This window comes from Drosophila willistoni, chromosome 3R, assembly GCF_018902025.1.
Source record: "Drosophila willistoni isolate 14030-0811.24 chromosome 3R, UCI_dwil_1.1, whole genome shotgun sequence".
NCBI classification, from domain to species: domain Eukaryota; kingdom Metazoa; phylum Arthropoda; class Insecta; order Diptera; family Drosophilidae; genus Drosophila; species Drosophila willistoni.
Genome location: NC_061086.1, coordinates 32,444,844 through 32,457,961, shown reverse-complemented (window position 1 = coordinate 32,457,961; position 13,118 = coordinate 32,444,844). Strand labels below are relative to the sequence as shown.

Genomic DNA, 13,118 nt, shown 5'->3' with positions numbered 1-13,118 from the left:
AAACTTTTAACTGTTTGGCGTCAGATTTAAAATAAGTTTTTATTCAAGCATTTTGAGATTCTTTAGTACGGTGGACGGATATGTTGACATTAATTTCAAAAATTTGATATGTACTTAAAGACTAAGCTAAAAATTTATGATTTACATAAAGGCACTCAATTATCTGTATGGGGGATGTAAAAATTAATTCGTTCGTTGGACTTAAAAATAGTTTTTGAACTCTATTGGATTGACTATATATACTTGGTCATGACCACTATAAAAGTGACAAGGCCGAGGAGAGAGCTTATTGTTTGTTTATTTAGGGATGTGGCCCCAGCTCTATAGAAATCCCAATCGAACACAATATTGGAAGCGTCGGAGGGCTTCCAGGGATTCAAACCATCATCAAAATACATGGGGCAATCATCTCGTTCTCGTTCATATTCAACAGCATCGATAGCAACGGCAGCGCCTTCTGAATGATTCCATGAGGTGACATCCTGATTCAGTTTGCAGAATGCACCTACAGCCTGGGACATAAGGACACGATTGAGGTCAGCACGCTGATATACCCAGCAACGGTATTTCGACAAGGGATCCAAATCATCGTAGGTGATCAAATAGGACTTTAGGTTTTCCTTCCAGAAACCGATGCATTTCATGCGATAATCTGGATCACTGTAAATATCGACAGGACGACCCAGATGGTCCACAGACAAGCAATAGTTTTCATCCACAGCTAGTTCCTTCTGATCCGTATCACACACCGATAAATCCGATATATTCTGTTTGCAATGAATATCGGGACGAGGACTGAGTGTGACACCGCCCAGAATTCTTGTTTTAAATGGATGTTCGCCTCTTTGGGTGAAGTTGAATTTGCCAGCAACAGGACAACGCACTGGAACAGGATTCCTGGCCAGAAACAGATCATATTTCCATGCTTCGGCATTAGGGAACTGAACCCAAGAACAAACTGTACTGAAATCATCCTTAATCACAGCCAGACCCTTGCGATAGCGTATAATATTGTGATGACGGGGCATAAAGTCGAAACACACATAATCCTTCTGACAACCGTCAACCGTGAGGCGCGCCATCATTACACGATTTCCTCGTCGTTCCCGACACACGTAAATGGTTTTTCTGTAACGTGCCTTATCCGGATAATAGGTCTCGTTTATATGGGTCTCGCTAATGGACACATCGGCGTCTATGTTGGCCGTATTCACCCATTCACCCGTGAAGTTCTGTGGCAAGGTGCATCCGGGTTCAACGAATTCCGCTTTTACGGGTGTTAATTTCAAACGTTCGGGCGATGCTTCTGGTGTCTTTAAAGTGTTGCACTCCGCCGTAATGGACACACCCACGTACAAATCATCGTCACGATTCTTAAGGAAGCAACGGTATTTCTCATCCTTACGCGATTCCTTGGTATTTGCCACAGCGAAATAATGATTCTTTCCCACAAACCAATCGCCCAGACAACTGAACTCCACTGTCCCACTGAAAGTTCCCTCCATGCCCTCACATTTTTGATATGTGATATTGAATTTCTGATTCTGGATGAGAAACTGCGTTCCTGCTGTTTGACACGATTGAATGCGAGCATCGGGTTTATTGCACACACCTGTGAAGCGGAATCGGTTCTAAGGAAAAACAAATTGAATCGTTAATGTGCCCAAATTTAGCGGTTTCGTTTATTCTTTACCTGATAGGTGAAATGCCAAACTCCTTCCAGCGAAGACCGACAATTGATGGGCACGAAATTCTCATTGAATAGGGTGATCAGTTGCTGATCATCCTTAATACCTTTGCACACATTTTCCACTGTGGGCCTCTGTCCATCTGGTAGACCCACGCAAGGTCCTTCGAATTTTTCAAATATATTCAATGTCCTGATTATTGTTCGCACGCAGTGATAACAATTTGTTGAACGCTCCTTGAAAACAAACGAATACTCATCTCCGTGATGCCGCTGGTAGTTGATGCAATAGCCACGCCTTGACATGGAGGTGGCATCAATGACCGTTTGAGTGGGTAAACCAACTTCCCATGAAAACCAAGATCCTTGCAATATTTTGGGTATAATGCAATTCCTTTGCTCCAGGTCATTGAATTGCGACAAAGCTGAAGATTTATTACAAATTATTTTATTATTTATATATATGTATCACATTGGGTGTGGCTTAAGCCAGGCTTGGTCCGCTTTAAAGTACTCACCCAAGTTTAGGCTGCCCATCAGGCAGATTAAACTAAAGTACACTTTCATCTTACTAATCATCTTACTAAATTAGATTTATTAAAACATTACTTGGACGGTAAACAAAAAAATTAAGTCTTTTTCTTAAAAAAAAACAAAGTAAGACACACTTTACAATTAGTATTGACTAACAATAATTAACTAGTGTTGCAAAATGCACCAAAAAGGTTACTCCGCCATCGTTACTTTTTTTTGAAAGTAGCAGTTACAAATTTTTGGCCGTTAAAAAATTTGTATATATTATGTGTATATTTTTTATGTTACGAATCCTGCTAGATTGGGCGGTGGATTCGAAATGATTTTTAATATAATATGGCCCCATGTTAAAATGTTTGACTTGGCAAGTTTGGTACAGTATTTTTAGGATTAACTGAAATCAAAGAATCGTGCGATAATTTAAAAAATAAAAATATGAGACATTTTTAATAGGTTAATTGCTGCATAGTCTTTTATTATTTGTCGCCATCAGAATCTCGACATATTTGGTTCAAATTTTTCCGATTGTAAATTACATGTATGTAGATTTAAACGCATCTCTTTAATTGTAATAAAAAGTGTCTGGCTGATAGTCAGAGTCAGTGTCAGTGAACAAGCAATAGCAAAAGCGTGGAGTTAAAATTGAATGCTGTCTGGGCCATCGACCTGATTTTGTTGTATCATCGTGGATTCCCACCCACGCTTCTATTTGTATTTTGAACTGTATCATCAATTTGAATAGAAAATTAGCTCAACAATTTGTTATACGATAAGTACCTAAGTACCCCAAATAGGTATTATAATTTGAGATTAAGATAGTCCAACCGGTCACATACTACGACAAATGATTCACATGCCTGGAGTTCCTAGGAGACGTACCCAAAACGAAATGCACTTTGGAATCGACTTGTTTGAAATGGAAATGGCATGTTGTTGATAAGTGTATTAAGAGAATGCAGGTTTTCACGAGCACCGACAACTTCCATACCCTTTCCAAATGTACCGACTAATTAAAGGTTATAAGATTTTGTAATCAAAGAGTTTAAAGTTCTAACCACATGTTTAAGTTAAGAAATACCAACTAATTTTAAGTCGTTGAGTTACAATGATATTACCTGAAAACGTTTTCTAAATCGAATGTTTTCTCTTTGGCGCCAATCTAATATACCCATTATGTCGAGTGTGTTAATAAATCGTAATCATTGTTCTTATCGGGACGGTGTTAAAGATCAAAATGTGAACATGTTTCGATTTCGTCTTAGTCTCAATACTTGATTCTATTTAAAAGTAAAGCGTGCTTGGTGATTTTGGGTAGTTCCGAAGCGACGACAGAAAGGTTACTCGGTCCAAGGCGGATCTTGTCGAGACAGTAGCATTTTAGCTTTCACTAAGAGCAGTTCATAATTATTGATTAAGAATTAAGAATAATTTAATATACTATAACAAATGGGTAAGTTAACAAAATAAATGTAGAATACTAGAAGTCTGACATACAATCCTTTCCGTTTATAATTTTTTCGCTTAGCGACTGCAACAAGCGGTAGTGCACTTCATTTGGAGGCCATCGATCGTCTGGGCTCTATACCATTGGTAGAGACAAGTCTGAAGCGAGTGGAAAATATTTATGGAAAGGTGAAAAACAATAATCGCCTCTTCTCCTGGTACTTTGATACGGCGGAGGCCACAGTAGCCGCTGCCTATGACAGCCTTCAGCCGGCAGTGAAACTCTTTGAGCATCCCTTGAAGCGTTTGGACAATGTAATGTGCAAGAGTCTGGATATCCTGGAGCAACACATACCCTTGGTATATTTGCCTCCAGAAATGGTGAGAGTAAAAGCAAGCCTTTTAGATATTCTCTTCTAACATTCTAATGATCATCACAGATGTATTGGAATACCAAGGAATATATGTCCGATCATCTTGTGCGTCCTGTACTTAAACGTGCCGATTCTGTAAAACTAATTGGTAATGCTGTACTCGAATCTCCTCTAACCACCTATGCTGCGGATCGTATTGATGGAGCTTTTACGGCTGGTGATAAATTCGTTGACAAATATCTTGTGCCCATACGCACGGATCAGGATCAGACAGATGGTAAGTGGGATGGGAAACAACCTTGAGACAAGGTGCTTGTCATAGTTTATTTATAAAATGGCATCTTTCTGCGGGGTTATCACTGATGAATTATAGAATCCATGCGATTTTTGTTTTGTGTTTTTGTCGGTAGAAAGAAGTCACGAGATAAGAGGCTGTTCGGCTTATGTCACGTCGAAGTATATATACCCTAGCAAAGAACAGAGCCTAGTCCTAGCTACACAAAGCAAAGAACTTATTTTGCGTACTGTGACGGCTTTAATAAACGCATGTACGTACCTCTGAGAAGAGTATGCAAATGCTAAGCCAAAAAACTTATTATTATATACCTATCTATTTAAATGTATTATTTTTTTTTTTTGCCGAGCCTATGTAGCTATTAATGTATCTCCATTGCTCCATTGCAGCCCCTCAAGATGATGATAATGAGGCTGCTGCAGGCGCTGCGCTAAACGAGAAGGGGGCCATCAAAGCAATTCATCACGGTCAACGCTTCTCCCGTAAGCTAAGGCGACGTCTCACACAAAGAACCCTGGCCGAAGCTAGGGCTTTGAAGAAACAGAGCAAAGAGGCCATCCATGTGCTTATCTATGCAGCAGAATTGGTAAGAATCATGCAAAGTCTCTCTAGTCCTTCATTTTCGGGTAAATTAAAGATGATTTTCTCCTCTTGGTAAAACAGATTGCCACGGATCCAAAACAGGCCATGCAAAGGGCCAAGGAACTGTGGGGATATCTGAGTGCCGATGAGCCGGAGAATCAGGCAAGACCAGTGACTTTGGAGCAATTGTTAGTACTGCTGACACGTGAATCCGCCAGAAGAGTTGTACATTTTGTTAATTTCAGTGCCAGTGTTGCATCTAATTTGCCTAGGTAAGAACTAAGAGACAAAATGATTAATTTATAATCTTGTATTTAATACGTACCATACACAGAAATCTGGCCCACACAACCACAGAGGTTGTCCATCATATAATCTACATTAATAATCGTTTAATAACCATAACACGACTGGATAAGGTCAAAGATTTGTCCAAGGAGGAAGCCGAATCTCTTCTTAAGCGTATGCTGGCCTTCTATGGCAATCTTCAGGTTCTAACCAATAGCTATTTGGTAAGAATAATTGTCTTTACTTTCCCCGTCATTGTGGTGTGCTAATTTAATGTTTTCTCTTTTTAGGAACGGGTGGCAAGTTTCCTATCCGGCCGCATCGAGGCAGAAAAGGTGACTGGCACCGATAGCAATAGCAGTAGTGTTAATGCCATTAACCGATCCTCCCGAAGACGTCAACAGCAGGAACATGCGGCAAATCATTTTGCAGCTGCCCATAATAATATAAATGGCGTATACTAGGAAATCGAGTTCTTTATAGCTATCGTATTTTTATTTGTAATCATAGAGTTTTGTTTCTGCTTACATATTCGAACTAATTAAAGCAAAAACACAATTATATATATACAACTTTATCTAACAAATTGAAGAAATCTACTATACAATTTTTTGAATCTTTGTGACCTTATAAAGTATATATATTCTCGATGAGCACGACGAGACGAGTTCATATAGGCATGACAGTCTCTCCGACTATGCCGAAGTTGTCTTCTTTGATATTTTTTACGAAATAATCCTGAGGTGTTATATAATATTCAGAAAGTTTATCATATGTTTACTTGAACAAGTGCTCCTTGTAGAATTTCAGCTCTGCAATGCTATCCTTGATGTCATCCAGACTTCGATGAGCAAAGGCCTTTTTGGGAGCTTTTTCTATTATATCCGGATTCCATCGGCGGGCTAATTCCTTGATGGTGGACACATCGACTATACGATAGTGCAGGTATTTATTGACGATGGGCATATATTTATATAGAAATAATCGATCCATGTATACCGAGTTGCCGGCCAGTACGCATGTCTTTTCTGGTATATTCTGTTTTAGATAAGTTAAAATCAAGTCCTCCGCAGCTTCTGGCGTTACGGTCGACTTTTTACAGCTGTCCACCAGTCCGGATGCGTAATGTTGCTTTATACACCATTCGTTCATTTGCTCATAAACTTCCTGGGGGTGATTAATGGCAAATGAAAGTCCGTTTGATTGAATGTTCAAATCCTTGTCCGTTATCAAGCATGAGACCTCCAATATTTTATCCTTTTGTATGTCAAGTCCTGTCATTTCCAGGTCCATCCAGACCATATAAGTATTTTTGCCGCCTTTTTGATCACATGCATTTGCAGTCGTCATATTATTAACTTGAATTAGTCCAGTGGCACGGCTGAGGAGTGGTTGCAAGAAACGAGTGGCGTTCTTAGCAATTACGTTTAATTTCAATTGAAAAATCATTGATTATTTATAAAAATTTAAAAATATTTAGTTACAGAGTTTTGAACACATGTTTGTGAATTTTAGAGATGAGCGATGCAAAAATATTTGTGATGGAACCTAGGTTTTTTAGTTAACTGCTTTAATTCTTATCGTTCTTTAAACTTGGCCAAAGCTGAACTACTTGTTAAACTTACACAGTAATCTTTGTTAGCCGGCTTTGCTGCTTTTTCATTTAATTTAATACATTTTCATGTTTAGTTTTAAATAAAACCGTTGGCAAACAGTCTGGCATCACAACTTTCTAAACATATGAGCGTAATAAAAATGCGTGTGCCAACACTGACAATTTTTCTAGTGTTTTTACTGTTTGACATAAGTTTCAAGTAAATAAAAAAAATGAGTGCGGTATTTTGCTTTTGAATATGCTTAAGAATTATAAACTCTAATTATTTATTAAATCAATCAATTTTGAAGTTAAAAGAGTAAGCAAAGCGAAGTAGTCAACAGTCATTTAGTCTCACTATAAGTTTTGCCGGAGTAAGTGAATTCTCTTGGCCTTCGTTCTACCAACCAACCAACCACCAGTTGGACCTCTTGCACACGATATTTTAACATCCGCAATAAATTTGAATCCCCTACCCCATTTTCTTGCCGCCCAGCTTTTATTTTGGCTGCCTAAATTGGCCGAGAGAAATGTGAAATGCATTCAATATTGCTTAATATTCATTTTTCACATATCAAGATGGGCGGCTGGGCGATTAATTTTGTGCTTGGCTGTCATTACCAAATGTCAACAACAACATTTAACGTCAGCAGAATTGTACCTCTGTCTGCCGCTGTCCGCTGTCTGTATTCCCTCCTGTCATTTCCTCTCTGCCGACTGTGTGTGTCTTTATCAATTGGCAACGCCTACATCTGTCATGTTGAATTAACCGGTGCGATTAAAACATGGGAGTAGACACGTGGGGATCATATACGAATCTCTCTACGCCTATGGGGGTTATGCCCTACAGATTCCTTAGTGACATGAAACATCCTTATCGTTTACTAGTGTAATCTAGCAATTTATATACATATGTGAATGATCAGTTCAAACTTCCTTCCCCTCGCTCGGACAGTGTTATTTTTGAGTTGTCATCGTTGGCTCTACTATCAGCATATTTAATTGCTCTACCTTATCAGCATTCTTAGGCATAAACATATTAGTTTAAAATTTTGTTGTTCCATGTCTGAGAATTAACAACAAAAGGGCATATAAAATTCGTGAAATCGAGAGTCTGTACCTCATCTTTTCGCTCTCCCACATAAATCTGTTGCTCTCTACTTTTTGAACTCTTTTCCGAATCTGAATAGACCGTAACCGCAATTGCTTTTAGTTGCTCACCGATCAGGCGTATGACCAGACGTCGTTCGTTCAATATTGATAAATTCGATTTCATACGTCTTTCGACGTCTTGCGACCGCCTCCAAAATTTGTGGGTTTCGCCTTATTGATGATCACAATCTCAACAAAAACATTTAATGTTATTTAATTTCTTATTGTATTTTCTAGTTCAGCTTCGAGTGCTAGTACAAATTGAGCAAGGATGAGCCTTCAATCGATCAAATATAATCGTGGTAGCCTGGAGATACTCGATCAGCTTTTGCTGCCTGTTCAATCCAAATATGTGGCAGTGCGTGGTGTGGAGGACGGCTGGAAGGTCATCAATAAGATGCAGGTGAGAAGCCATTACCCGCCGCCCTTAATGATGAGTGTGAATGCGACTATTAGGTGCAACAGATTGCCATCATTCATTTTAGGCATTAGGCCATTAAAATTTCTTGTTCTATGAACATTTTTCTTAATCTCTGCACAAATCGTATAGCCGTCGTTTGTCGCTCTATAAATAACGTAATTGAAATTATACATTTTTGAAAAACGCTTGCCAAAAATGTTAAAGAAAATGAAATTCAGATTTAAATTTTTTTTCCCGTACATCATACAAGATCGTTGTATAGGTGTGTGTGTGTGTGTGCGTGTGTGTGGCATGGGTAAAACAATTACTTGGGCGCCTCATCCCTTGGTAACATCGCACCTGATAAGTGAGATTACCTATGCAAAGAGCACGCGGCTTATCACGTGGCGCGCTCATTTGGGAAAACAAAAAAGAAACACTTTGCTCATGACAACGTCATCGTAAAATGCCTAAGATTACTAAGATCACTGCCCGTTTTCCAGGTGCGTGGTGCCCCTGCAATTGCGATAGTGGGATGCCTTTCGCTGGCTGTGGAAATCTATCCGGAGGAGTTTGAAAGCAAGAAATCGCTACGCCAGGAAATTGAGGGAAAGCTCAACTATTTGGTCTCCGCACGTCCCACGGCAGTTAATATGAAAATTGCCGCCGATGAATTGTTGTCTCTGGCCAATGACTTGACCAAGGCTGAGGATGTCTCAGTGCCCGATATGAAGCAAAGGTAACGCTAACGACGCTAAGCAAGCAACCTTAACCGAGGTGCAGCCAAAACTGTTCCCATGTAATTCAAGATTCCTGAACGCCACCGAAGCCATGCTGCAGAAAGATATTGCCGATAATCGAGCAATCGGAGCCAATGGGGCCCAGGCCATACTCAAACGCGTTGCCACAACATTGGGAGCTGCTGGCACTTCGGGCAATGGATCGGTTCGTGTGTTAACCCATTGCAATACAGGATCATTGGCAACAGCCGGTTATGGTACGGCCCTTGGAGTTATACGTAACCTGCATGAGCTTGGCAAGCTGGGTGAGCATTTGTGTTTAATTGTTTAAGAGATGCGGATTTTAATTTCCAGATCACATCAACTTTTTCCAGAGCATGTCTACTGCACAGAGACACGGCCATACAATCAGGGAGCCCGTTTAACCGCTTACGAGTTGGTCCATGAGAAATTCCCTGCCACATTGGTCTTGGACAGCATGGTGGCGGCTCTTTTGCGCGCCAAAAATGTGGCTGCTGTGGTGGTCGGTGCCGATCGGGTAGGTTGTTAAAGCAATGTATTTATTATGATGCAAATACAATTTCCGTATCCCCCCCAGGTGGCAGCCAATGGTGATACAGCAAACAAGATTGGAACCTATCAAATTGCAGTGGTGGCCAAGCATCATGGTGTTCCCTTTTATGTGGCTGCGCCATTGACCTCGATTGATTTGCAAATACCAAGTGGCGATCATATTATAATCGAAGAGCGTCCCGATCGTGAGATGACGCACGTGGGAGAGCATAGGATTGCTGCTCCAGGCATTAATTGCTGGAATCCCGCTTTCGATGTCACTCCCGCCTCCCTGATTACGGGCATTATTACAGAGCGCGGCGTTTTTGAGCCCCAGGAACTTAAAGAGGCGATTACCAAGCTACTGGGGTTATAACACATACACATAAAACACACAGACACACACAGACGCACACAAATTGTTAACGCATGCACTCCACCCAAAACAAAAAAAAGAAAAAACAAAAACAACAACAAAATAGTACCCCAGTCTAGCCACTGATGTGGGTCGAAATACATCGCACAATATACCTCCTACCATATGTGTAGCCCCAATATGACAGGTGTTGCCTTTGGCTATTGTTTGCCTTGCCTTTAAAAAGCAGCTCAGGTGGCTTGCCACAGTTTTTTAATTGACTATCATGGAGTTACAAGTGCTGCCTCTGCCCATTTTGCTGCTAATGCTCGGCCTGATATCAACCAGTCAGGCCAACAAACCACGCCTCACCATCGACAATAACTACAAAAATATGTTGGTTCGCCTAGCCGTAGGTCCAGCTGGAAAGCGTGGTGAAGTGCAAAAATTGCGAGCTGGCCGCGTCGAGGTTAGCTTTGATTTTGGGGCCTCATGGGGCACCATTTGCAGTACCGGCTGGAGCATGCGGGAGGCGAATGTGGTATGCCGTCAATTAGGATTGGGCTATGCCTCCAGGGCCACACAAAACACAGAGTATGGCGATAGCAAAAATCATCCCTGGGCAATGGTGGGAACACTTTGCCGTGGTACAGAGCGACGTCTGGCTGACTGCTTCCGTGAATCGCGTTATCCGCAAATTTGCAATGCCCCTAACAAAAATATTAGCATCGTCACCTGCGTGAGTAAGTCCCCAGATTTGGAAATCGGCTTGAGGGACATCGAGAGAAGTGCTCGACTCGAGTCCGTTCCCATGACGCGCTTGACTTGTGCCATGGAAGAGAATTGCCTATCGGCCGATGCTTATGTGATACGACAAACCCAACCTAAGGCCGAGCGCATTCTGCTGCGCTTCTCCGTTAAGGCCATGAATGTGGGCACTGCAGATGTGAGTCCTTATGCCAATTACAGGGACTGGACGTGGCATCAGTGCCACAGACACTATCACAGTATGAATGTCTTTGCCACCTTCGATGTGTATGACTTGAGGTACAGGAAAGTTGCCCAGGGTCACAAGGCCTCCTTCTGCCTGATGGACTCGGAGTGCAATGCAGGTGTGGCCAGGAAATACACCTGTGGCAACACCACCCAAGGTAAGTGGCATCTTAAATGTTGCCCTTTGTTTCAGCTACTCAAATGTGATTCATAGGTATCTCTGTTGGTTGTGCGGACACCTATACCGATGTCCTAGACTGTCAGTGGGTCGATGTGACCAGAATTCCGGTCAATAGGCGTTATATTTTGCGTGTAGCCTTGAATCCGGAATATAAATTGGGCGAGAGATCCTTTGAGAATAATGGAGCCGAGTGCATACTCGATTATACGGGAGTTCATGGAACTACCAGGATATCCAGATGCAAAAGATCGCCATTGTGGTTTAGAATTTAGTTAACACCGTCACCACCGTCAATGTGATTAAATCACATTTCTAAATACATGTTGCATACTTTTGGGCGGCCCTAGTAATAATTACTCTTAATTTAAGTCAACTTTTAGTTAATATTTCACGATTTCTCTTTGATTTTCAAATCATACAATTTTAAAGAAAGAAACTTTTGCCATCAATTTGGGGATAATTTAGAGACTGTGGGCTTGGATGAGGAAATCTTCTAACTTCTTAAAAAAAGGATCCTCTTTATATTTTAAAGACTTGAGTTAAATTACAACTAAACACCCGCTAATTGATGGATATATATAAATGGCATTAAAGATTTGAAATACACTTTTCTTTCTGTAGTTAAATATATTTATTGTTTGTTGAAAGTTTTGTCTTCTGGTATTTTTGTATTGGTTTTTGCATTTCGTTTCTTCTTACACAGTAAATTTATTTTACTTTATTTTATTTTATTTTATGTAGTTGTTGTATGTGTGTAATTCATTACGATGCTCTATAAATATGCCTTTAATTACTATAGATAAATATTTAGCGGCGCTTGCATAGTTTTTCCTTTATTGTGCTGAAATTCAATTTCATATATTATTATTATGGGGCTGGTGTCGAATCATTTGTTATGGGTTGTTGTTGGTGGTTCTTGCTGATGATAATATTCCATATATATTTATATAAAGTTGTTCAATTCTATATATGCTTTACCAATATATACTCTAGTTGTGCCTAAAATCAATTAATTTTTAACTAAGGAGGTTTTAACAAAATTTAAATTTCAAAATGTTTTCCTTTCGTTTCATATTTAACATAATAAATTCTCCAATTGGTTATTCTCACGTTTTGTTTTTTTTATAGTTTTTTTTTTGTTGCTAATTACAAAAAATGCCTACACTACATTTTACACACAAAAACTTAGATGCTAATCGGACATCGATATATGTACGTGGCTCAATTGGCATTATATTTATATGTTTCTATGTATGCATGTAGTTTTGCTTGGCTAACCGAAAAAGAATGAACAAAATATCAATATTTACGACAATATATGGCCAACTTAAACTTAGGCAACAGAATAAGTCATCATCATTGGGTTAATGACAAAAGCGTAGCAAAAGTGAGCGGCGGCGATGGCGGCATAAGATAAGTATCAACTAAAAAAAGGATCACTTAGAAACAAAAAATGTACATTAATTCGTTTTCGAGCAAGTTGAAAATGACTTTCTTTTCTGGCTGGTTGAAATTTCGTATTAGAAACTAATTAAATAACTAAAAATCATGTACAAAGAAAAACCAGTCGCATGTTCTTTATATATTATATATATTATACATACATATATAATATTAATGTTGAGACAAATTTTTATGTTTTTGCTGGTATTGTATTTTAAGTGTTTTCTTTTTTTGTTTTGTTTTGTTTTACGTTTTTTTCTTTTTGTTAAAAATGCATTAAAGTTCTCGAGTATTTTTGACATTTGCTTAACTTGCCTTACATATGCTAACTAAGAACATTTATTTGTTGTGTTACATCGCTGCTTGGCCCCCCCCCACATCGTTGCAGTGACAAGGGCGGGGGGGAGGCGAGCGAACTACTTTACAAAATTACATTGTTACTCTCTGGCGTCTCATGTATGTATGTGTGTGTGTGTGTGTGCGTGTGTTTCAAATGTGAAATTGC

General features: G+C 39.7%; 5 protein-coding genes across 9 annotated transcripts; 3 read left to right on the top strand and 2 right to left on the bottom strand.

Moving 5' to 3' along the window:
- Positions 1-20: 20 nt before the first annotated feature.
- Positions 21-2,347, bottom strand: LOC6649731. The gene is made up of 3 exons (XM_002072239.4): positions 2,206-2,347; positions 1,694-2,112; positions 21-1,631 (listed from the first exon to the last, which is right to left on the bottom strand). Exons 1-3 carry the CDS (start codon positions 2,264-2,266, stop codon positions 234-236), a joined length of 1,878 nt encoding a protein of 625 aa, XP_002072275.3. The 5' UTR covers positions 2,267-2,347; the 3' UTR covers positions 21-233.
- Positions 2,348-3,551: 1,204 nt separating this feature from the next.
- On the top strand, positions 3,552-5,789 carry LOC6649730 (lipid storage droplets surface-binding protein 1). 2 transcript variants are annotated; one of them, XM_023179720.2, is made up of 8 exons: positions 3,552-3,671; positions 3,747-4,045; positions 4,105-4,315; positions 4,449-4,586; positions 4,723-4,919; positions 4,997-5,187; positions 5,250-5,427; positions 5,494-5,789. In XM_023179720.2, the coding sequence occupies exons 1-8, from the start codon at positions 3,668-3,670 to the stop codon at positions 5,665-5,667; spliced, it is 1,392 nt and encodes a 463-aa protein (XP_023035488.1). In that variant the 5' UTR covers positions 3,552-3,667; the 3' UTR covers positions 5,668-5,789. The 2 variants fall into 2 exon arrangements, with proteins under 2 accessions (XP_023035488.1, XP_046865228.1); XM_047009272.1 differs by lacking the exon at positions 4,449-4,586 and having other exon boundaries at positions 3,559-3,671.
- On the bottom strand, positions 5,672-6,954 carry LOC6649832 (probable oligoribonuclease). Of its 2 annotated transcripts, none has more exons than XM_047009275.1 (2): positions 6,829-6,954; positions 5,672-6,584 (listed from the first exon to the last, which is right to left on the bottom strand). In XM_047009275.1, the coding sequence occupies exons 1-2, from the start codon at positions 6,864-6,866 to the stop codon at positions 5,981-5,983; spliced, it is 642 nt and encodes a 213-aa protein (XP_046865231.1). In that variant the 5' UTR covers positions 6,867-6,954; the 3' UTR covers positions 5,672-5,980. The 2 variants fall into 2 exon arrangements, with proteins under 2 accessions (XP_046865231.1, XP_046865232.1); XM_047009276.1 differs by lacking the exon at positions 6,829-6,954 and adding an exon at positions 6,688-6,717 and having other exon boundaries at positions 5,672-6,616.
- Positions 6,955-7,010: 56 nt separating this feature from the next.
- On the top strand, positions 7,011-10,201 carry LOC6649831 (methylthioribose-1-phosphate isomerase). Of its 3 annotated transcripts, none has more exons than XM_047009273.1 (6): positions 7,011-7,116; positions 8,187-8,352; positions 8,853-9,088; positions 9,159-9,394; positions 9,464-9,627; positions 9,688-10,201. In XM_047009273.1, the coding sequence occupies exons 2-6, from the start codon at positions 8,221-8,223 to the stop codon at positions 10,015-10,017; spliced, it is 1,098 nt and encodes a 365-aa protein (XP_046865229.1). In that variant the 5' UTR covers positions 7,011-7,116; positions 8,187-8,220; the 3' UTR covers positions 10,018-10,201. The 3 variants fall into 3 exon arrangements, with proteins under 3 accessions (XP_046865229.1, XP_046865230.1, XP_002072272.1); XM_047009274.1 differs by lacking the exon at positions 7,011-7,116 and adding an exon at positions 7,130-7,171; XM_002072236.4 differs by lacking the exon at positions 7,011-7,116 and adding an exon at positions 8,016-8,109.
- Positions 10,202-10,264: 63 nt separating this feature from the next.
- LOC6649830 (lysyl oxidase homolog 2A) lies at positions 10,265-11,813 on the top strand. The gene is made up of 2 exons (XM_002072235.3): positions 10,265-11,147; positions 11,204-11,813. Exons 1-2 carry the CDS (start codon positions 10,283-10,285, stop codon positions 11,440-11,442), a joined length of 1,104 nt encoding a protein of 367 aa, XP_002072271.1. The 5' UTR covers positions 10,265-10,282; the 3' UTR covers positions 11,443-11,813.
- The last annotated feature ends 1,305 nt before the right edge of the window (positions 11,814-13,118 follow it).

Bases quoted from the DNA above. Each gene is read 5' to 3' on its own strand.
- LOC6649830 (XM_002072235.3), top strand. From the start codon at position 10,283: ATGGAGTTACAAGTGCTGCCTCTGCCCATTTTGCTGCTAATGCTCGGC. The intron at 11,148-11,203 runs GTAAGTGGCATC...TGTGATTCATAG, and splicing joins CTGTGGCAACACCACCCAAG to GTATCTCTGTTGGTTGTGCG.
- LOC6649731 (XM_002072239.4), bottom strand. From the start codon at position 2,266: ATGATTAGTAAGATGAAAGTGTACTTTAGTTTAATCTGCCTGATGGGC. The intron at 2,113-2,205 runs GTGAGTACTTTA...ATAAATCTTCAG, and splicing joins GATGGGCAGCCTAAACTTGG to CTTTGTCGCAATTCAATGAC. The intron at 1,632-1,693 runs GTAAAGAATAAA...GTTTTTCCTTAG, and splicing joins TTTGGCATTTCACCTATCAG to AACCGATTCCGCTTCACAGG.
- LOC6649832 (XM_047009275.1), bottom strand. From the start codon at position 6,866: ATGAAAAAGCAGCAAAGCCGGCTAACAAAGATTACTGT. The intron at 6,585-6,828 runs GTAAGTTTAACA...ACCACTCCTCAG, and splicing joins CGGCTAACAAAGATTACTGT to CCGTGCCACTGGACTAATTC.
- LOC6649831 (XM_047009273.1), top strand. From the start codon at position 8,221: ATGAGCCTTCAATCGATCAAATATAATCGTGGTAGCCTGGAGATACTC. The intron at 9,089-9,158 runs GTAACGCTAACG...ATGTAATTCAAG, and splicing joins GTGCCCGATATGAAGCAAAG to ATTCCTGAACGCCACCGAAG. The intron at 9,395-9,463 runs GTGAGCATTTGT...AACTTTTTCCAG, and splicing joins GCATGAGCTTGGCAAGCTGG to AGCATGTCTACTGCACAGAG.
- LOC6649730 (XM_023179720.2), top strand. The intron at 4,046-4,104 runs GTGAGAGTAAAA...TGATCATCACAG, and splicing joins TATATTTGCCTCCAGAAATG to ATGTATTGGAATACCAAGGA. The intron at 5,428-5,493 runs GTAAGAATAATT...TTCTCTTTTTAG, and splicing joins TTCTAACCAATAGCTATTTG to GAACGGGTGGCAAGTTTCCT.